At 43.6% G+C, this 24,196-nt stretch overlaps 2 protein-coding genes across 6 annotated transcripts in view; one reads left to right on the top strand and one right to left on the bottom strand.

The window, feature by feature from the left end:
- STN1 (STN1 subunit of CST complex) overlaps positions 1 to 2,405 on the bottom strand; it is an 81,426-nt gene extending 79,021 nt beyond the window's left edge. The window contains exon 1 of one of the 3 annotated variants that reach the window (XM_083149275.1): positions 2,176 to 2,405. The gene's annotated coding sequence lies outside the window, so the exon portion shown is untranslated. Of the gene's footprint in view, positions 1 to 1,851; positions 2,098 to 2,175 lie in introns of those variants that run through there. The other 2 variants (XM_083149273.1, XM_083149274.1) reach the window with 2 other exon arrangements.
- SLK (STE20 like kinase) overlaps positions 2,045 to 24,196 on the top strand; it is a 70,139-nt gene continuing 47,987 nt past the window's right edge. For all 3 annotated transcript variants that reach the window (XM_083149271.1, XM_083149272.1, XM_083149270.1), the window contains exon 1: positions 2,045 to 3,092. In XM_083149271.1, coding sequence (XP_083005397.1) covers positions 2,943 to 3,092 — 150 coding nt within the window. In that variant the 5' untranslated portion in view covers positions 2,045 to 2,942. The remainder of the gene's footprint in view (positions 3,093 to 24,196) is intronic.

The raw sequence follows: 24,196 nt of genomic DNA, 5'->3' as shown, positions 1-24,196 counted from the left end.
GGACCTCTGATGGAGTGCTGGATAACCTAAACTGGGGGTACAGGTGACACTGGAATACTCAAACCAGGAATGCCGGTGGAGCCCTGGATGACTTGAACCATGGATACCAGTAGCGCTGGAATACTCAAATTTGGTTTGCCGGTTGAATGCTGGATAACTTGAGCAGGGAATATCAGTAGTACTGGAATACTTAACCGGAGAGAGACAATAAGGAACTGGAATGATCTGGGAATAACGGTGAAATGAAAGTAAACAATGATAACACGTGGATCAGGAATACACTCTGCGGAGCGCAGACAACCGCGCACAGTGGACTGTGGAAAAAGTGGTTCCATCCACTTGGACTTCCTGGAATCCCCAGTCAGTTGGCCAGGGAGAGGCATCTGATCATGGATGTAGGTCTGATAATGGGGGTTATTCTAGTTCATTCGTTCTGACAAAATCCTTCTTAAGGTGCGTACATACGTACAGATTTATCTGTCCGATCTATCTGGTGGGAACAAAAAGCTGGAAATGTACAGTATTGGAGCATATGACAATCAAAAATTTCCACAATTTGTCTGACTGATCACTGCCTGTTTTCAAGCGTTTGGGAACAATTTTTTGATTGTCATTTGCTCCCATACATTTCCAGGTTTTTGTTCCCACCAGATAGATCAGACAGAAAAACTTGTACGTGTGTACGCACCTTTAGATGGACAAAACCATGTGCACTGCGGGTGGGGCAGATGTAACTTGTGCAGAGATAATTAGATTTGGGTGGGGTTTTTCTTCAAAGTGATATCTATATTGCAGTGTAAAATCATGCAGTCAGTATTTTCCCTTCACAGAAACAAAATAACTCACCCAAATCTAATTCTGCACATGTTACATCTGCCCCCCTGCAGTGCACATGGTTTTGTCCATCTAAGAAGGATTTTGTCAGAAAGAATGAACTAGAATAAACCCCAATGGGAGCTAAACTGTAAGTTCTATAGAGATGCAGCTCATGGACAGGTGTATTGACATTTTCCTTTAGAATATCCTAGTAGAATATCCTAGTATTTATGATGTAATGCAGTGTGCCCCATTCTCCAAACAGAACGCTTCTTATTGAAGCCAAAAAGTTTGACAGTATTTTGGACTCAACTGTCCACAAAACATCGTTCCACTGTCCTTCCGGCTTATCCAAGTGATCTATAGCAAACTGCAGATGGGCAGCAATGTTCTCTTTGGGGAACAGCGGCTTTCTCCATCCAATCCTGCCATGCACACCATTGATGTTCAGCGTCCTCCTGTTCTGCTTATTTAATATATACACACACACAGGAACCACAAGTACAAAGAGCAACATTTATGACCACATAAATATGTTAAGTAGGTAACAAGACAAAACTTCATTTTACCTTCTCCATAACTCTAACATGACTTTAATGAGTTGTCACTCTACATCAGCACGAATTGCATGTGTGCCCCACAGCAATATCGGCCTGCACACACAAACGTTAGCATCAATTGTATATAGGGATCATTTTCCTCATGGAGACCACCACATTCTTTTTGAACACTGGATGGGCAGCTCTGACAGGAAGTACAGATAGTCACTGACTTACAGCACCCTTGGGGGGTTATTCTGGTTGACATGCCGCGCTGTGTGTCATTTTTCGCACGCCCGCTGTTCGCATATGCCACCGCACCCCTTTGCAGGGCGAATTCCTCTGCACGACTGCGAATGGATATTTAGTATAAACATTTATTTGCATGCAAGCGTATGAACCAGAATAACCCCCTTAGTTATACATATGTCACAAGTTAGGCATCTGCTATCAGGTAAATCGCCAACTAATCCGCCCTTGTGGTTATTATACCTACCATGGGAGGTATGCTACTGTATGTAAGAATAGTCTGGATGCTTTTCTCAATGACTCCATCATGACCAGTGAGTACGCTGCTGTAGAAGGTCCGGCTGTTACAACTATTAAAGTTATGACAAAAAAAAAAGGCGTTGCTAAGGAGACGCATGCGCGTTCCCGGCGGAGAGTGACAGCGGCCTGAGCTAGCGGGGACGCGCACAGAGTGACACAGGCCCCGCAGCACAGTGTGTGCATACACAGTACGCGCCGCATCTCACCCCCCGGATACCGGTGCACAGGGCCGGGCTCCGGCCTCTGCCAGTCGGCTGAGTTGCTCTCTCACCTTGTACCAGCAGCCGGGTAATAAGACTTGAGTGCGGCTGGCGTGGGGCGCGAGTTATCTCCCCGCCTCTTCCTCCTCCTCCCCCCCGTCGGCCGCGTCCGTGTGATGGGCTGGGCCTGACAGCAATGTGTGAGCTAGCCGCGGCCTGCGGATAGGACCTGGGGCAGGTGTCTGCTGCTAAACCCTCCTCCTTATCTCAGGGACATCATCCTGGGGGACCGGTCGCTGATGCTGTGACAGTCTCCACCGGCTCTGATCACCTAGACGGGATCCACTGGGGACCTGATCCGGGATCTATCACCAAGGAAACCGGCAACACGAGACAGGAGCCGCCTGTGCATCACTGAGGGGATCCACCAGGGTCTGCCCGTGTCGCCTCTGAGGGATCAATTGGTATTTAGATGTATCTCCTCTGAGGGATCTACCGGGATCTCCATTGGGGGAGGCATCAAGTGGGATAGACCTGCGTATCCACAGAGAAATCGAGTAGGATCTACCTGTATCTCCACATTGGGATCTACCTTTTATCTCCAAAGAGGGATTAAGTGGGATCTATGGACAGAAGGATCAAGTGAGAGCTACCTGGATATCAATAGAGGAGTCAAGTGCGATTTACCTGAATATCAGCGAAGGGATCAATTCAGGCTCAATTGGTTCATCACCAGGGTATGGGCATGAAGCCCACAGCCCCCCATTGATTGTCTTTACACATATCCGCTCCCAAGTCCAGGGCTGAGCTTAGGGGAGCAGCCACCAGCAGAGAGGAAATGTCTTTTTTTAACTTTCGGAAGATCTTTAAGCTGGGCGGCGAGAAGAAGAAGAAGCAGTATGAGCATGTCAAGCGGGATCAGAACCCAGAGGAGGTCTGGGAAATCATAGGAGAGCTGGGCGATGGAGCCTTTGGGAAAGTGTTTAAGGTGAGAGAAAGAAGGATGTCCAAGCCAAGATTATCCATTTGCGTCAGGTTTCCAGAGCCTTGTTGTGATCCACTGGGTCCATGCTGTGACCTGTAGTTCCACAAACAGTTGGGATGTGCCCGATCTAGACCCTCCGTCTTTGATACATATTGACATACCTGCTGTGCATAATGTCACTAAGTAGTATAATCATTAACTACTAGCCAGGCGGGTCATATTCACAGGATTAGGCTGAGAAAGAAAAGCTGTGCCTTGGCTCAGCACAGGAAACTCAAGTGAATAAAATAAACAGGAAGGCACATCTGTGTCAGGGTGATAGGTTAACCCCATCTGGTAACAGCGGGCTAAAGATGCGGGCACCCCTTCCCATACCCCTTTTTGAAATAAGTTGTTCAGCCAAAACGTTGTGGGTGCCGCATTATATTGTGTATCCCACTTTGCTATTGCTGTGCTATTGTTTTTGTATTCTTGTGTTGGCATGACTGTCAGTTGTTACTTAACCACATCAGTGTTTATGCTTTTGTAACAACCAAAGACTTTTAGCACAACATAATGTTAACTATTGGCCTAATTATTCTAGTTTCAAAGATAAGGGACCAGCTTGCTAACACCAGAGGAAGTTAGTCCATATGTCACAATAATCTGCTGTGAAACTCTTCTCTCGAATGCTCGGAGCTGTCAGTGTATAATTTAGTGGCAGCTATATGACGGTGTAGCTGAGCTATTGTGTCAGACTTGCCGTGGGATGTACTTGGGTGGGATTGGTGATATGTTCCCTATGAGTCAGGTAACCTCTCCCTTCTACCTCCTAACCCATCCCACATAATGCCACTGTGCAGATGTAAAGGAGACTTTGTGATCCAAATTTATACTGTAACCTGGTGTATACACTGCATATGGCACATCCTGCTCAGACGTTGCTGTGCAAAGTCAACATTTACCAGCATAAACTATGTCTGTTCATATTGTGGGGCATCTCCCTACTCATCCAAACCCATTCCTTATATTGTACACATCCCGATATCATTACTCTTATTGTATATAGTTTCATTTTAAAATCTGAACTATATTTTATGTTACGTCTGTTCTAAATACATTTTATTGGATTGGGCCAATGGAGTTGTGTCTGGCATGCGGTCAACAGTCAAAAAGTGGACCACTATTGGTTGACAGCCAGAAGTTGGACATGGTCCAAAGGTTGATCAGAGTTTTTTTATTTATTTTTTAAACCAACTTGTTCATACTTTAGCATCCCAGTGGGCATAGAAGGAGAATATCCTAGTCTGCCAAGCGCAGTGATGCACCGTGCCCGAAGCATGGCGAGCACAGCAGTACACTAATACGCTGTCTATGTCAACATTGACACAAAAAAACCCCCTTCATGTTGACCTTTTGATCATGTAGACAATGTCGACCGAACAATCCTCACCCGTTGTGTCCTCTTTTTATCTATCGCAGAGTTTGCCAAACTCCGCGTTACAGTCCATGCTTAAATCCAGATGGTGAATTCAAATTGACTGAGGTATTAATTAAGCTGTGTACACAGGGGGGCCATAGGGGCTATAATCGCTGGGAATATGGTCGCTGGTGACCATATTGCCAGTGATGGAAGTGTGCCCCGGCGATAAATCGCAGGGTGCGCGCTCCCGTTTTCAGCCCCATTGTAATCGCTGGTCGCAGGAGCTTGCTCCTGCGACCAGCTAATTACCTCTGCGGCTCCCCCGGCAGAGGTTCCTTTTCATCAGCGACCATCTCTGGTCGCTGATGAAAAGGAGACATTGGGCAATATATTGCTCAGCAATGTATTGCTAGCAATATATTGCTGAGCAATATATCTCCCCCGTGTGTATGGGGCTTTACAGTAAATCACCTGTGCTCAAGCATAATTATCCTTAAAACCTGGACTATAATGTAGTTTGGGAAACTGGCCAGGGTTATTGCACCATATGGCATTAGACATCACGGGACATCTATATTTTTTCTTTTATTTTGCACCTTATTTGTATTGTTGCTGCACACAGAAGTATTCAATACCACGTCTCCCCCCCATGTTTTACTGTGATATTGGTGCTGCTATTTATAAGAAAGTGCAGCAATGTGTGTGGCACTGACCATTCTGACGTAGTAGTGAGTTCTTGCCCATGCGCACTAGAGCTGTGCAGGAGGAGGGCCACGGAGCATCAGCCTAGTGTGGTGACTTACTGGGGTTTCCCGGGGGTGGAGTGGGCAGAGTTTTCACTTCCCCCACTCCAGCAAACAAAATAACCATACATCTTGTTGCTTCCTGCTTCACCCGGTATAGAGGCGAAGCAGGAAGAGAATTATCACCACGATCAGTGCCTGGTAATACATGTACCCCTCAGTCACTCACAGTGTACCAGGCACGCTAGATTTATACATCTGTTGTAAAGGAACTGGCATACAGTAGCAGATTTAGCATAATGATACACGGCATGGCTTAAGCTGGCCATACACTAAGGGGGTTATTCTGGTTGAGTCGCAAGGCTGTGAATTTGCACCAGATGCTGCCCTGCGAATGCTGATATGCATGCCCCTCCTCGCACGTTCGCAGGGGCTGCGAATGGATGTTTTACATAAACATCCATTTGCAGGCTGTGGGGGAACACCCACATCATTCGATGGTCGCCGACCATCGAATGATGTGGAAGGCCCATGCACATCTAAGGTTACTCTAAACGGGGATGTCAGCTGCCCGCCCCTGGCGCCCACATTACCAGGTGGTTTCCATGGGAATGCCCAGTGTTTTCATGGGAACACCAATGGGTGCGACTATCCGCCGCTCCATGCCCCCTGCCCGCAATCTTGGGTGCATGCAACCGGCAAATAGTCTGTTCGCCATGGCCACATGCACCCGGCATATGCAAATGCACAGAAACATACGGTAATAATAAGGTTCTATGTCATATGCATGCAATTTGGACACTTTTCAAGAGGTTGTGGCGATCAAACACATAAAAAGCATCCGCATTACAGGTATTTGACAGTATCAATGAGATGTGTGATCCAATTGCGCATCACACCGGAGCCTGTGAATGACACCCGCTGCAGAAGCGATCTACTGGATCTGATCTGATCTGAGCCGAGCAGACTTGGCTGAGATTGCATACGATATATCACCTGCGATCCTGCCATCTGGGAGGTTGCCCTAGTGTATGGGGACCTTTGACATAATTGGCTAATTTGACATAATTATTGGTTTTGCTTATAGTTAATTATAAATATAGGGGGAAATTCAATTGTTTGTCCTACTTTTAGTTCCCAGCTAAAGAGGCCGCAAGTTTTCAGTTGTATTTGAGTGCCCTTAATGTATCACGGATTTCAGCCTGCAGTCTACTGAGGTGTGAGCAGAAAAACATACAAGGTCAGGTATTTTAATTGCATTAAGTGGCTAATCGCAATTCATTTCAGTGCAGGTTTGACAATTGAATACCTCCCATTAGTTTAGATATGAGTTATGGGTACAATAAAACAATTGAATACCACCCTAATGTAATAACAATAATGATCTATTCTTTATAAATATGTTATAAGTGTAAATTGATGGTGAAGTATTTGTGAAAGTACATTTTATGGATCATGCTACACTTAAATAATATCATACCATTGTTACACAATGAAGGTTGCAGCGCACAATAGGCTCCTGTGTTGAGATAGACTCCATGATGTTTCATCAGCATTGAGGGGGAAGGCTGCAGTGTACTGTGTTTCAGTACTTAAGGACAGAAATGCAGAGGAAATTGCATTTCCCTCTGGACTATAATTCCCCATTTAACGTTCACCAAAGTTAATTTAGCTTTCTTGTCTTCTTAGCCAGCACTTCCTGAGCTGTGCCTATTGAATTTACACAGCTTGTAAGGGACTAATGAAAGTGTAAATTTGCTATGGGAAAGTAGCAGAATGTGGTGCTGTTCTATAGAAAGTAACTAAATCCCCCATTTGAGACAGTAAGGAAAGATTGATCTGTTAAACCACTCCACACCCCCTGCTTCCTTTTCACCCCAGACTGCCAAGGAGCTTCCAGTTACAGTCATTCAATCTGCTGGCAGAAGTTCACGTTATACAGCCAAGTGATTGTTTGGGTCTTAGAATGGAGCTGATAAAAGATACAAGCATTTTACGTTTGCTTGTCAAGGAATTGGGCACATTATTTTTATGTGGGGGCTATTTCCAATCTATTTAAAGTCACTGGAGGCCACTCATTTTTATTAGCATATGTTTACACCGCACCAGCCTGCAATGCAACACTTTTCAATTGGGTACAACACATTATTAAAAAACAAGACTAAGGTATCAACAGGCGGTATAGGTATACATAGGTATGCATGACCTGCAAAAACTTTGGGGTCACTTCAATCTACAGCAATGGCATACGGATACCCCTTTTACGGCAAAATCCTGGGTCACTAAACATGTATTTCTAGTCTTGTCTCAGTGGTTTGAAACCCATTGACACTACAGACTGGGTTCTGGTTATTGCTGGGGCTTCTCATTTGCCGGCGCTTGGAGATGACATAGGAGGTATTCAAGTCCGTTTCTCTCCAGCTCACCGAGAAAACTGGACTTTCCCTATTCAATTGCGGACATTTTCGGCCATTTTTTCCTCCAATGCCGATTTCCCTTTTGTAAAAAGTCGAAACTGCATCTGTTGAAAATTGTCGAAAATGGCCACTGTTTTGACTAAAACATGTAGATCAGCGAGTAATTCACCAATCCATGTGTTTTCCGACGATTTTTCTAACAGCTGAAAAATCGTCACTTTAATTCAATAGCCGGAGTGTAAATAGGACTGAAAATCGGCGAGTAATTGAGTCATGACCTGGACTACACTGGCAATAACCTGGTTTATTGCAGCAGTGTGAAAGGGGTCACTCCAGTTTCGTATTTATATACTTGATTTAGGGGCTACCATAAGTGCAGCTTTGTACCCAGCTTAATTCACATTTTCCCTGTGGAGCCATATCAGTAACGCATAATAATATTTTTGGGGTGAAAGCACATGTTTTGGAGATCCTTTATTCAAAGGTCATATCTTGATTCAGAAACACTAACCCACCTTTCCACTACATAAATCCTTGGCGGGAATCCTACCTTGGAGCTATGCTAATTTAATATCTCTTCCAGTCCCCATGTGTTTGGCTAGGACCAGTATAGCGACCCCAATAATCGCCTCTTCTGTTCAGGATACGGCCACTAGGTTGACGTGCATTGGGTCAACCACTGAAGGTCGACACCTGAAATAGATCAACATGGCGACTGGTCGTCAGGGTTGACACAAGCATTAGGTCAACATTCAAAAGATCAACATGAGTTTTTCAAGTGTTTTTTTCTTTTGAACCATCAGGCGGTATTTCATGCCCTACCATCCATTACAGCGTGATGCGAGAATAAAATAGTGTGCCGGGCGCAGCGAGTCACCATGCCTGAAGCATGGCAAGGGCATGCAGCAAACTTTGACTGTGTCCATGTCGACTGTGCAGACATTCGGGACAAAACTGTGAACTAATGTTGACCTTTTTGACTGTTGACCTTGCCATGGTCAACCCAATGCTTGAGTTGACCTTCCAACCATGTCGACCCAATGCATTTCAATTGAATTTCAGTCGACCCAATGACCCACACCCTTCTGTTCTTAGGTAACGTTGACAAACTAGAATCCTCACTCTCCAACAATGATCTACATGGCGGAGGCACCTGGTTTTGCCCCCACATTGGCTTCTGTGGAAATTTGTCAGCTAAGTTTATCAAGACGGAGAACATTCTTCTGATGTTTTCTTGGTAATGTTATCCACCCAGGGAGGCGACAGCCAGTGGTGTAACTACAATGGGTGCAGTCGATGCAGTTGCTACGGGGCCTGGCCTGCCTCCAGGGCCCGCATATTCTCCCCCCCCCCCCCCCCCGGCACTCAGTCATGCATGCATCTAGCCGCCCGGAACAAGGGAAAGGACACACGTTGCTGTGGTCTCTGGCTCACCTACACCACACAGTGCCGGGAACCGGACATGAGATGCCGAAATTGACACTCAAATGTACAGAATAATACTCATGCGCAGTGAGCGATACCCGGAAGTGCCGGGACCAATTGCCACGGGCGCTGGGAAAGGGTGGGTTGAGCCTAAAGTTAAGGACGCTAATACCCCTTTCACACTAAATATTTCCTGGGTTATTGCACATGAACGCGCAACAACCCGGGAAATTGGTCAGTGGGAAAGTTTCCTTAAAGATTGTCCCGGGTCCAACATTCCAGGCATGAGTTGTAAGGGCGCCGCTGGAAGTTGCTGACAGCGCCGCCCATGCCCCGCCTCCCGATTACGCTACCCGCTCGGTTTCAAGCCGAGTCACACCTGGGATTTTGTACCCGGCTTGCAAGTGCTTTCTAGTATAAAAGGAGTATTAAAGACCGAATTGAAATGACCCCAAAGTGTTAGTATTCTAATGAAGTTTACCTCTATGCCAGTGGTTCCCAAACTGTGCGCCTAGGCTCCCTGGGGTGCCTCAAAGCACTTGCAGGGGTGTCTCAGGTTGGTAGTCCAGAACCAATTCATATTATTTATGGTCAATGAAATAGGCAAAATCAGTAATTAATTAAATAATTAAATATTTGGGTAAACAGAAGTGAATCCTGTTCCTCAACATATAACTGGACCTAGGGATAAAATTTAATCGCAACTTATTCAACTTAATATTTTTGTTCTGAAATTCTCAGTAAAAAAAAACATATGGCCTAGGGGTGCCGTGAAAAAAAATCTGATACTGTAGGGTGCCGTGATTCAGAATGTTTGGGAACCACGGCTCTATTCTTTAGATGGGCTCAGCTTTACTGTGTTATGTAACATGACACACCTGATATAAATAAGCATCTATTTCCTTTGTTGTGTCTTCTTGTCGTTCTGTAGTGGAACCTTACCTCATTGTGGTCCTCATACATAACCGGAAAGTACGTTACTCGCACCTGCATGATAAGTTCCCTGGTGGCCAGTGTGAAATGTGCAATGAAAGGACTGTGCACATTGGTCGAGTTTAGCTATTTTATGTTAAACATTAAACCTGGCTTGTCTGGGCACAATCGGCGCACTAAAAAAATATTTGATTACTGCCCCCACCCGATCACTTTATTGAAAAGATTAGGCGTGATGAACAGTTAAGACATCACTCTTGTATCTTTTAATGTAAAGTGAGCCACGCACAGCCTTTTTTATGCTGTTTATTTTTCTCCTGAAAGCATGAGATTGTTTTAGTTCAGTGCAGAGAATTAAGCCAATCATTTAATGTCTTCATGGTATTATTAATCCTGTCCATGTTCAGTGTGCATGAAAACATCCAATTTATTCAGGTGGCAGCCCAACTTGTAGGACCTTACTGAAACATGGTAACGTCTGACGTCATAACAAACACAAAGGCGTAATTATATGAATGCACACCATAGGGGATATGCAATTGGTTTTAAGATCGCAGAACTGGAAATCCATTATAAGGCCGGTTAATTATAATTCCCCCCCAAATGGGTACTAATATCCGATATGAAAGTTGTGTGTGTGCCAGTGCCGGAGATAATGAATATATGTATATACTAGTGTTCATTCTAACACCCGCAATCTTTGAAAACCCATGCAGTTCCTCTTCCCTGCCTGGGGTGTCGCTGTCTGCTGTGGTGTTTCTAGCACAGTGTGGTCTGTATATCAGCACTGATATGCAAACAAGACCTGTGCTAGAAACACCACAGCAGACAGCGATACCCCAGGCAGGGAAGAGGAACTGCATGGGTTTTCAAAGATAGCGGGTTCTAGAGTGAACACTATATCTGACCCATATAATGATGCTTCGATTAAAACCATAGCTTTTAAAGATTAAAAAAAAATATCTATCTATCTAAATGGCCCCTTACACTTGTGAGATTTTCAGATTTGACCCAATTCAGGTGGATTGGGTCAATTTATCTGACAAAATCTGATGTGCCTGATGTGTAGGACACAATGCTCAATCCAGTGCCATTAGGTATAACCAAGAGATTGATCCTCCTGCACATAGGATAAATCTCCAGTCAATCAGGTCCAACTTGTTGGACAAGTGTAAGGGTGCCTTAATTGATTCATGTCCTTAAGGCCCCCATACACTGGGCAATTTACTTGCAATTTGGGTTATTTTCCTGTGATTGCATCAATCAAAGGATTGACAGCAAGTCCGATGCTATAAAAGAAACTGTAAATACATAAATGTGCGATCCCTTGTGCATTGTACTGGACCCTTCAAGTCATCTCTGCTGCAGAAACAATCTCTTGGATCGTTTCTGAGCTGGGACAGCTTGACTGGGATTGCATGCAATATATTGCATGCATTGCAATGTATGGGGGCCTTTAGACTCTACAATAGGAGTTTGAGTATGTGTGACTATTTACCACCAAATGCATATGGGCTTGGCTGGATTGCAGTTGGAGAAGGGCAATATGATCTAGTTACATAGAGTTGTGGTAAGGTTTAATATAGAATATAGTGTTCATACTAGCACCCGCCATCTTTGAAAACCCATGCAGTTCCTGAGCCCTGCCTGGGGTGTCACTGTCTGCTGTGGTGTTTCTAGAACAGGTCTGGTTTGCTTATCAGTGCTAATATACAGACCACACTGTGCTAGAAGCACTACAGCAGACAGCGACACCCCAGGCAGGGAAGAGGAACTGCATGGGTTTTCGAAGATAGCGGGTGCTAGAATGAACACTAGAATACGTGTACGTTTTATGTGAATACTATGTACTGTTAATCGGAAAGAATAGCTCAGGGCACTTAAGAGTATTGTTGGGTATTTGCCTATAGTTGTGAGCTACATTGTCTTTCTGTTGGCTTTACCCATTTAGATGTTCTCACTATGAGAATACCAGTTGTTACGCTATTTATTTTACAGATATTTACAGTTTTTCTAGGCAGATGCTAGTCTAGTTTTGTTGTTGCTGTTCTGTGTGGCACTATGTAATTTGAGTAAAGGCTGGTAACATGTTCCATGCAATACATTTTGTGCAGCGGTAAAATCGCCTCCGGATGGGTAATCGTTACATAGCTGTTTTATTTGCAATAAACAAACAAACATGGGCTTTTCCATACATTGTCCAATGTTCCTTCTGTAGTGCTGGACAGATGCCAGTAGCTGGTGCCTAAGAATTTACTATTGAAATCTAACTTCTGAAAGTCACTTTTAAGGATTTTCCTAGCTTCCCAAGACTTCCTGCTTATCCCTGTGTTTTAGAGATTGATGTCTGTTTTTTTACCCGTCTTATTATTTTATTTTTATTACTAGTTATTTATGTAGCGCACACATATCTCTCAGCACTTTACAGCAGATATTTGAACATTCACATCAGGCCCTGCCCCAGTGGAGCTTACAATCTATATTCCCTACCACATATACACGGACACACAGACATTCTAGGGTTACATTTGTTGGAAGCCAACTAACCTACCAGTATATTTTTGGATTGTGGGAGGAAACTGTAGAACCCGGAGGAAACCCACGCAAGCACAGGGAGAACATACAAACTCCGCACAGTTAGTGCCATGGTGGGAAACATCCCCATGAGCTCAGTCCTGTGAGACCGTGCTACCCAAACCTTATGGGCTTGTTCATGTACATACTCGGCTACATTGGGTAAAACGCATGATTCTGCATTTGTGTGTTTCAGAATCATCATTATGTGGATAGCACCAAATGTGTCATCTCCAGATCTTTACATCTCAAACTTAAAACAAAAACCACTGAGCTAATACATTTTCCCCCAGTCAATAGAAACAAGTTGCCTAATGTCTTTATTTCTGCTGACAACATGACCACAGGGTACATAAACATAAGGTGCCCATACACGCACCGATATTCACGAGCTGTGCTTTTTGAACTTTAAGGTGCCATGCAAATTTGGCACTGGAAGGGGATGCGTTGTACTGTGCGGGTGTGATGCGATTTCAGCCTCTTTTTTTTTTTTTTTTTAAGTTAAGTCACTAATGGACATCGCATCGCATGCACTCCAAAACTGATGCGATGCAATGAAGTACAAAAAGTACTGCCTGCAGATACTCTTTGTATCTGCATGCTGAAATCGCAGCATGTATGGGCACCTATAGCTGCATCTCTAGAGGACACTACTCAGCTGTTCATTATTAAAGATATGAAATGTGCCACCTGCTAATGTACTTTACATTGTAACATACTTTTTTGGAACGTGTTTGTGTCTGTTGTAAATAAACATTAGCGTTTTCTTCCTGTGTTTGATCTACAGAACTTAGTAACCTTCCTGTGACTGGTGTTTCCGAGAGCTCCTTACCACAGCTAGAATAATGACACTCTGTGTGCATATGTGCAGACTATAACGTTGCATTATTATGCACCTACTTACTATGAAGTGTGTGTTTACTTGTATACACCCTACTCTTTTCCTCTTGTAGACCTGTGGGTGACCACACTAGCATGCTGACAATCGATAGGTCATTATATTGATGTGGCTCTATACTGGGGCTGTAAGTCAGACTTGGCACAATTACCACCTCCCCGTGCCCACTTCATAGATGGTCTCTCAAAAAGTGTAGGATAGGGATTGGGCAGTCTTGTGATTGGTGGAGGCATGTCCTTTGTTGTAGGGTTAAGGGATGAATGACAGCTCTGATGTTACCCTGGCTCAGCAGGCAGTACTCTGGAGGTCATAGGTTAACGTTCAGTACAGAAACATAAAACGGGCAGGAGGTACACCTGTCAGCTCTGTTTTTGATGTGCTTCATTGGACTAACAGCAGATTTGCTGTACTACTTTATATTCTACATTGTAAAGGCAATCTTCAAATATTTAAGGACACCCTCTTCTGTATAACTTTATTGTAGGATTGCAGGAAGTAAAGTCCATCATGTTCTATTTCTCCGGATCCTGTTTACTTTAGCACAGACCTTCATCTACATAATGTGTGACAGATATTATAAACTTCAGTGTTTTCTCAGCTCCGATTGTTTGGTATTTTACCTTCTTCTTTTCCCAAATGATCACTTTACAAGGAACAGCCATACAAATCCACTTAATAAAAGGGACAGACTAGTGATTCCTATTTGCCTATGTTTATGCGTGTCTCATACCCCTTTTACACCAGAGACGCGACCCAGGTTATTGTTGCTTCAGTCAAAGCCGGTGTAAAAGGGGTAAAAACAAATAACCCGGGTCCTGTTACCCGGTGTCTGACCCGGTAATGTTCAAGGTCGGACACGGGGCTTCCCCGGAGTCAGGGGCTGTATAAATGGGTAACCCGGGTCATCCGACCCAGGGACCAATTTCCACCAATCAGGGAGCCCCAACCTCCAGACCGCAGTGTCCTGTGGTCAGTTCGGAGGTTGGGCAGGGACTGCGTACAGCCTCCGGTGCTGTCTGCTTAACTGGGCAGAGGTGAATAGATGCCTGTTTGCGGCACACCTCATGTGGCACACCTCATGGCCGGAGGCTGGGGGCTCACGAAGGCTGGGGGCAGCCCAGCAGCTTAACTGGGTACTGGACTTGCCCCCAGTGTGTCGTTCGGCGGGTTTCCCAGTGCTTGGACTCTATGCTATAACTGACCAGCCAGTTTAGACTACTTTTTATGCTGGCAGCATATTACACGGTGAAATATAGGACCAATGTACAAGACTACAGCTTTGATACTTAATTGTATAGGAATAGATTTATTTCTCAGGCATGTTGGTAAAACATTTCCTCTTTAACCCGTTGAGTGCCAACATCTCTGTGAGAGGTTTATTTATTTATTAACAGTTATTTAAATTGTGCACACATATTCCTCAGCGCTTTACAGAGAATATTTGAACACTCACATCAGTCCCTGCCCCAGTGGAGCTTACAATCTATATTCCCTACCACATGTACACACTCATTCTAGGTTAACTTTTTTATTGGGAGCCAATTAACCTACCTGTATATTTTTTGGATTGTGGGAGGAAACCCCCGCAAACAGACTAAAAATGTTATATACAACATATATTTTATGTTATATAAATTATAAGATAACATTATAGGTCATTTTGATGAATAAAACTGATTGCTTGGCAATTTTCATACACATTTTTACAAATGTACTTGGCACTCAAAGGGTTAAATGTATATTCTAACTCCGCAAAATCTAAGGATTTCCCAAATCCCTATTGCTTTTAGCTCTATACCTGTAATGCTGCTTCATCATAATGTAGCAGGTATATGTATATTATGCAGATCCGTTTATTATGGGGATTGTGCAGAGAAAATGTGACTGTAATGCAGTAGCAAGTCTCTGTAGCTAACAGGAAACCTGAAACTAACAATGTCATTCAATCCATTCAATCAAATAGTGAATGCACTGTCGGGGGTAAACCTCTCTCTTCAGTTTAACACAAGATGTCAACATTTGTGTACAGCTTATCCCAGTATAGAAAGGGACTCTGCTAATTAATGACACCACATTTTAGGAACCCCCCAAAAAGAGTCACATTTGTTGAAGAGATTAAGGGTTGATTTACCTAATTAGGACTGGGCGAGGCAGATTGCAATTGCGGCGATGTGGAAATGTAAAGGTGTCCATACACTACTGCGATGTATGACAGCAGTGTCCGCCCGGGACCTTCTCGGGTGGCAGGATCGTATGCGATACATTGCATGCTGTCCTTTCATGTGTGGTGTATCGCATGCGACCCTGTTCCCCGCCGCCAAGAGGGGGACCGATGAAGAGGTTGGTCGGGCACCAGCTTCCAACCTCCAGCTCAGGTCCGATGCAGACTCAACGAGGACGTCAAACACCTCTGATTTCTCTGGTCCAATCTGTTGGGATTGGGTGAAATCAGCCCAAATCGGACAAGTGTATGGGCACCTCTGCTCCCTGCAAACAAATTTCAGAATTTATTACACAGACCAACAGTGCTCCTCTACAAGTACCGAGCTAATATACAGTAAGTGCAGCATTTTGCAGACTCGCAGCTGTATAAACTAGCCACTTCATCTTTCCACAATATGACATTCCTTATTGAATTAATTCCACCAGTATACAAAGGTTCCTGGTGTGCTGTATGATACGGTGACCCAGCAGTTTGGCCAGGAGTGAATATGTGTGGACTGTACAGTGGGGATGTGATTAGATAGGAACGGTATATGAAGTTGTAGCTGATTGAGTCGGATGGCTCCGAATGCGGACGGCTGATGGTTGGTGTTTGCGCATGTGCAGAGGCGTATCTGCGTGCGTGCGAGCGAACGCCGAGCACGTCCGAATACGGCGTGCATTCTGTACAGAAAACGATCAATTGGAACAATCCGAACAGGGGGTGGAGAGGGGCGTGAACGGCTGTTTGGGCTCATTACCATATGCGTACGCCCCGCGTTTCATGGGCATTCCCATGAAAATGCTGGGCGTACGTATGGTAATCCGACCGTGACGCACGTGTGGGGGGCTGACCTATGACATAGCCAGATGCCCATATCCCTGCGTTTGCACGGAGAAATGCCCGAGTGGTCTGGAGCACTCAATGCTGCCTGACCACTCGGTCCAGCATTCGATGGTCGGCAACCATCGAATGATGGGGGAGGTTCCCACGGATGGAGGAGGTGTTCACATGAAAAATCCACTCGCAGTCCGTTCGGTCGGCGTCTTACCGCATACGGACGGTGTGAGAGATCCCTACAGTAGGCGGGGCTAAGAACACTCGGTTCCTGTCCGAAAATACACATCCGACTGATTCAACTAGAATAAGTGCCAAAGGGGGAGATTCTGTAAAGCAGAAATGCGGTAAAAACCCAGTTTTTGGGGTTTTTACCGCATTTCTATATGCTATATGCCCCCTCCGCAGTGCCAGCACTGCGGAGGGAATCGCCAGCAAAAGCTGGCGAAATTTAATAGCTGGAAACAGCACAGATAACAGCCAGTTATGATACCCTGACACGACACGTTTTCCTGCATACTCGTACTGTACCTCTTTTGGGTGTGCCGGAAATACTTCTGATGTGGATAGAAGCCATTGACCCTTCTGAAATCTTCCTTATTATTGCCAGTTAGACTTGTTAAACATTACTTGTTTAACACTTGCACAACTAACCCTATGCCAGCCACACTGTTTCTCATTTGCCAGCTGGCTGTGTGCTAGTAAATGATCAGTTATGTGTGACCGCATATATACGGGGTCAGCGACTAATAACTTTTACAACCCTCCCCCTTCTCCATTACTCAGTGCTACTATTCTTATTACAACGAGGCAGAGGGGGCTTTCACGTGGGGAGTGAATGGACTCTGTCTCTAACCAAGCCACAAAGCTAGAATGCCCTGAAGGAATTGTGACCTGGACTATAGAACGATTACACATATAAATACTTGGAATACCAGGAGGGAATACAGCAGTAATGCTAATAGCATCCAATGAGAGCTTTGCTTACATTCATTAAGATCCCCTAAAAAATGACAATCTGTTTACTTTGGGCAAAATTATCTTTGTACTTTTACATTATATTTTATATATAAGGCTCCTAGGATCGACAGTAATTATTGGTTGACGCAAGTAAAAGGTTGACACAAAAAAGTCAACATACCTTAGGTCAAAATGTCAACACAAGCATTATGTCGACGTGAAAAAGGTCAACATGAGTTTTTCAACTTATTTTTTGTGTCGATCTAGGTCAACATGGACTCTAATATACTCTAACTGTATTTCGCCATGTCGACCTAAGGAATGTCGAGTCACGTGTCGACCATTAGCGATCGACTTTATTACTGTTGTTCTACCGACCACATTTCTTTTATATATGTCCCCGATTGTTTCTTCGTGCAGACTTTTTTGATATGTTGCTTTTAGTAGTCTGCATATCGGCGTATACTGTATGTTAGTGCCCAATTGTGATGGATCATGCTCAGGGCCGGCAACAGAAGCCTTGGGGCCCTGTACACTTATATTTCTGGGGGCCCTCTTACAATTTTATATCCCCCCCCCCCCCCCCTCTCCAGGTAGACGTGGACCCAGTGCATCATGGGAAAAGTCCTCAGCGTTAAGGGAATTTAGCTGCTACCTTAAGAGCACCCCCATATATTCCAGACTAGTCTAACCTTAAGGACCCCTTACACTTGTGAGATTTTGTCAGATTTGACCCAGTTCGGGTGGATTTGGTCAATTGATCTGACAAAATATGATGTGCCTGTGTGACAAAATCTCATGTGCCTGATGTGTAGGACCCAATGCACAATCCTGTGCCATTGGGTATAACCAAGAGATTGCAAGAGATTGATCCTCCTGCACATAGGATAAATCTCGAGTCAATCAGGTCCAACTTGTTGGACAAGTGTAAGGCCAGGTACACACCAGAACGATCCTGATTGTTAGTAGATCGTTAGCAGATTGTGTGATTTTCACACAATCTGCTAACAATCTGCTAACAATCTGCATCCAATCTGATCGCAATCCGATCTGAGTCTGTATCCAGTTGAATGGATCTTTTACAGATCCTCACTGCAGCAGGTAGGATCTGTAAAACGACCAAAAGACAGCGGGGACGCGCATCAGATTGGAATCGGATCGGAATTGGACCTAAACATGCCCAATCTACATACAATCTGCATCCAATCGGTCGGAATTGGATCCAGATTGATGGAATTCAGCCCTAATCGTTCTGGTGTGTACCCCCCCTTAGGGGGCCTTTATGCTCCCAGAACCCCGTATGCCAGGCCAAAGCTTTGTATGGTCCTTAACCCCAGCCAGAGCCCCCTAATTCCCCTTTATATACCAGAGACCCCTAATGTCCAGCCTCTTTTACTCTTTATATGACCGAGCTCCTCATGTTTAAAAAGTTTGCTCCTCACCTTGCTTCACACAAACATTTGGCTTGGCAGCTCCAGATCTAGGCAGACTTCTCTGTTCTCCTGCAGCGGCTGCCTGCTGCGCAAAAGACCACAGGGCAGGCAAGGCGTGGAACAGATGGCTGGCAGTACAGGAGGCCTCAGCGGGTGCGCAGTGCAGACTGCCGAGCAGGAGCACACACAGTGGACGGTGGCGGGGGCACGGAACACAAAACAGGTAGCAGAAAAATAACTACCGCCATAACCCGCAGCCATGCTTTTCTTCTGGGGCCGCTCAGATCGTCCGGGACCATTACACTTGTCCCCTTTGACCCCCCCCCACCCCTCCTGTCGCCGGGCCTGATCCATATTCCAGTGCTTATTTTTTCTCTTATTTTATTTTTATATTCTCTCTGTGATGTTAAATTGTAACATTGATATGAAGTTAGGGTGGATTCATGAAAAATCAGCTAATCCATAGTGAAACCAGTCTGGGTCTATCAGTAGACAGTATATTTAGCAGCATATAAACAAGACTCAGATTGCTGTAAGTTACTTATTACATTACATTGTATCCCTGTACTGGATCACACCTACATATTTGCAGAGCCAATGATGTGTTTATCTACCGTGCTGATAAAAGGGATTTCCATATCTGAAGTGTTCCCAGATCTTCCGCCACCCAGACGTTTCCTGTACTACAATCAATGCAAATTCCGACAGGATTTTAAAAATAAATAAACTGTTGACTGCAGCTAGCATGCCCTCTTATCACTGCAGCCAGTACCGATCTATGGGTATGGCACCATGAGAGAACTAGCTGGATGTTACCCAATCCTTCGTTCAATTACGGAAATCCTTGTTTCCCCTGTCAAACAGCAAATGTACATTCAGGAAGAATGTGTTGAGTAATATAATATGTCCACTTAACCGTGATACTAGCACAGCAAATGTTTGAATCGATTTTAAATGAACATCTCACTGGCTGACTCGGTTTACTTTCAACAAGTTATATTGAAGTAAACTGCATTAGCATATAATGTGCATAAATGGATCATTTTGGGGCCTTTTGACCCCTTTTTAAGGTGCAAACATAACCATATGTGCATGTATAGTGTATCCCTCATCCGTATATCCAAAAATATTTTGTTGTTGTTGTTTTATACCCCTCTGTTCCTTTTTCATACTCGGAGGCATTCTCGTACACCTTTGTAACAGAGTTTAGTTGTTCTTCACCCAGTTTTAAGCTTCTTACACCACAGTTTCTGTTTCAGTTAATGTCTGCATTTCAATCTACATGTAAAAAATGATGACCATTATCAACTGTTTGATATGATTAGTTATAATTCAAATATGTTTATTGAAGTTAAGTGAAAACAAAAACAGGCTAAGACAAAAGCCGATAAGAACACAGTAAATACCATACATATTACAGTTGGAGCCAGAAAAACAGTAGCTAACGCTTAGGTAATGCTAAAATATTAACAGGCAATAGAGCTAAGAGGAAGTACTGTGGGGGATGCGCGGCTCTAGGGGTAATTATCGAGTTCAGATTTGAGTGGTTGCTCTTATAAGAGGTGAGGGAAAGCCATTGTGTGGAGTTTGAAGTAGTCCAGGGAGGAGAAAGATTGCAAAGGGAGGGGAGAAAAAAAAGAAAAGACAAAAGGGGGAATGAAAGAAAAAAGGGGGAAGAAATGGACGGGGGAGGGTTTATTAGAAGATGGGTGATAGGGGGGGGGGGGGGGGATAGTGAACAAACATAGACCAAGGGAGGATTGCGAGCCAGGGGTGATATGATTGGTTAATCATCCAACTTATTATAATTGTACAAAATCCCTGCCTTTTTGCAAGTGTACCTAGAACAGTGTTTTCATCCACTCTGCCATAGTACACTAGTGTGCCCCCAGATCTAGAGATGCCCAAACCAGTTTACAGCCACCACCAGTTCAACTGTTATTTACTGGTCTCTTCTTTTCATGTAAAGGGCCAATGCATTTTTTTATTTTTGTTACCTGTGGGGCCCAGTGTGATTGTTTTTTTTATATAGAGGCCAATAGGTTTGTCTTTTTCCTGTGGGGCCAATGTGTTTTGCCCTGTGGTGATCTTATGGTGTACTATGGCAATTTTAAAACCTAGTGTGCCACAAGGTAAAAAAAGGTTGAAAATCACTGACCTAGAAGAATAGTTTGTCAGTTTTGTCTACTGTGGACATGACTACTAAAAGCCACTCTGGGTTATATAGGAGCGGTCGGCAATCCCAGTCATTTATACGATTATAAAATATTTTTGTAGGATGACACAATGGAAAATGTTTGTCAGATAAATGAAAGGCTAGCCGGCATGCAGAAAGCATTCTATAAATAGGTCTGATGTGCGCTGGCGCTGCATTGCATAACTAATGCTGCCTCTGTGCTACTCCTCCTGTGATCAGGTTGTGTCACAGGAAACACTCATGTATGAGAAGCCGTAATGGGTTCATCTTCTACACTGAAGAACATGACTAACAGTATTTTGCTAAATAACATTTAGCATCATGGGTGCTGAAGGGGATCTGTAGCTCTAATGATGCCTAAAACATAATTCCACCCTTAGACCGTAATAAGGGACAGGTAAAATCCCAAATCCGGCTGTTTGCTTTATGTGGGAGCATTGCTCTGTGCCAGGCCTGACCAACATGTAGTTCTTCGGCTGTTGTGAAACTACAGGTTCCAGCATGCCTTGCAACAGTTTTGCTACTAGGTAAAGATAAAACTGTGGCAGGGCATGCTGGGGTTTATAATATTTCACACCAAGTTGGCCAGGCCTAGACTGCGCTCATTGATTTCAGCTATTACTGTTCGCAAATTCTGCCAAGAACAGAATACAGGTTAAAAGTCCAATATCCAAATTATTCCACAAACCATACATTCCAGAAAGTGAAACTATACAAGTAAAGCAGCCTAACATCTGTGGGCTACATGCAAAAGCGGCCAGTATTTACCCTGCAGTGAAACAATATGTGTGTGTATGTATATGTGTGTGTGTATATGTGTGTGTGTGTGTGTGTGTGTGTGTGTGTGTGTATGTATATATATATATATATATATATATATATATATATATATATATATATATATATATATATATATATATATATATATATATATATATATATATATATATATATATATATATATATAATCTATAATCTATCTATCTATCTCTTGGGCGGAGGACCGGCACTCCCAGCTTGATTGAATAGCTTGCACGGGTGCCTTCACTGCTTTACCGAGGTTAAGCGGGATACAGAAGAACGAAGGTGCAGCACTCAGGTCTTACAGCAAATAAATGACAGTACAGTGTCTGGTGGTCAACGTTTCAGTGCTCGTTTATTGACACTATCGTCAGGAGGATAGTGCCAATAAACGAGCACTGAAACGTTGACCACCAGACACTGTACTGTCGTTTATTTGCTGTAAGACCTGAGTGCCGCACCTTCGTTCTTCTATATATATATATATATATATATATATATATATATATATATATATATATATATATATATATATATATATATATATATATATATATATATATATATATATATATATATATATATATATATATATTCCCTACCACATCATGTACACGCACACACAGACATTCTAGGGATAATTTTTGAGGAAGCCAATTGACCTACCAGTATATTTTTGGCTTGTGGGAGGAAACCGGAGTACCCGGAGGAAACCCACGCAAACACGGGGAGAATATACAAACTCTGCACAGTTAGGGCCATCGAACCCATGACCTCAGCACAGTGAGGCATTACACCGTCCGTGCTGCCCATATATGTTATACAGTGTGTGCGTGTGTGTGTATACACACACACACATATATAAATATGTTGTACTTGCCCTCTTTGTGTCCTATGAAACACTATTGTGTAAATGCATTATATAATACCGTCTTACAATATATAAATTGCCTATCATTATGTACACTGAATTTCACAACACAATTATTATAATTACATGTTCTGACATTGGAGCAGGCTATTTTAATACTGAATAAGGCTGATATTTACCCACCCGTGTATGTACTTTTTGCAATCAAGGCAAACAGCCAGGACATGCTAACGTGTGTGTGTGATATAGCGAGCATGGTGTGAAATTCCTGCCCGCTTTCTTATATTCATTTGACCCCAGTGCTGTGCTGACTCATGCGGCTCACACTTCTGTATTGAGGCTGCCTCTGGGAGTAAACATGCACTGAGTGGGGTGTAGAGCCAGTGTGGTGTGAGGGGCCATGGCACCTGCCCAAGCAGTGTAATTAGAGTTGTGCCTTTGTGTTGTATTTACTTTTTGACAAGTAGTGAAAGTGCAAACAGCGGACTTTGCACAACAGTCTCTTGCAGTATTAGTGCTGCCTTGCTAGGTGTGCCATGTGTGTCAGTGCAGCCGTGTTTGATTTAAACTTTGTTTCAATACATTTGCCGGTATTCAATTATACACAATAATTTTTCTGCACCTGATGTTTCTTCTGGGTTAATTGAATACCCAAAAGGCCTGGTCAAACTGTGGCTCATCAGGTGTTGGGAAACTACACATCCCAGCATGCTTTGCTACAGTTGTAACATTTCATAATAGCAAACATGTAGCAATTCTTGCTAGGACTTGTAGTTTCACAACAGCTGGAGAGCCACAGGTTGGCCAGACCTGTCCTATTGTGTCTTCTGAGGAACATGACGTTTCCCCACAAATATAGAGGACAGCTGGGCACCGCTGGGTGTGTATACTATGTACAGTGTTCTAGAGCTTTTCGTCACACCTCACATTATTAGACATGACTTCATCCCAGGGGAGCAGTGTAGAGTTGTGACTGTCTGAGATTTGTGAGGAAACCACTTATCCTTTCTGTGAGTCATGAGATTATGGACACAAAAGACTGAACGTACCTTACTTTAGTGCTGACATTTGATAAGGCAGAACATGCCATTAGGGTATAATAATAAACTTAAAATATAACCGTTCCCAGAGTAAATAAAATACATATATATATATATATATATAGCCTCTCTGAAGCACACAGAAGTCTCATAGGAGATATATCTATTTTATTTTGGATGAGGATTCATCATCCTTGATTTTAGGAAAAAATCTTTTTAATCACGTTCTAAAGGAGGCTAACAGGAATTCAAATACCTGCTACTTTATAGGCTAATTCACCCACTCTAATTTAAAGGAGACAGACAGGAATTCTAAGACCTGTTTTCATATTGGGCCACACTAATTGGCTCTAATCAGACCTTTCAGTGGATA

The sequence above is a fragment of the Crinia signifera genome, chromosome 6, assembly GCF_055691185.1.
Source record: "Crinia signifera chromosome 6, ASM5569118v1, whole genome shotgun sequence".
NCBI classification, from domain to species: Eukaryota; Metazoa; Chordata; class Amphibia; order Anura; family Myobatrachidae; genus Crinia; species Crinia signifera.
This window is presented reverse-complemented; position numbering and strand designations above follow the sequence as displayed.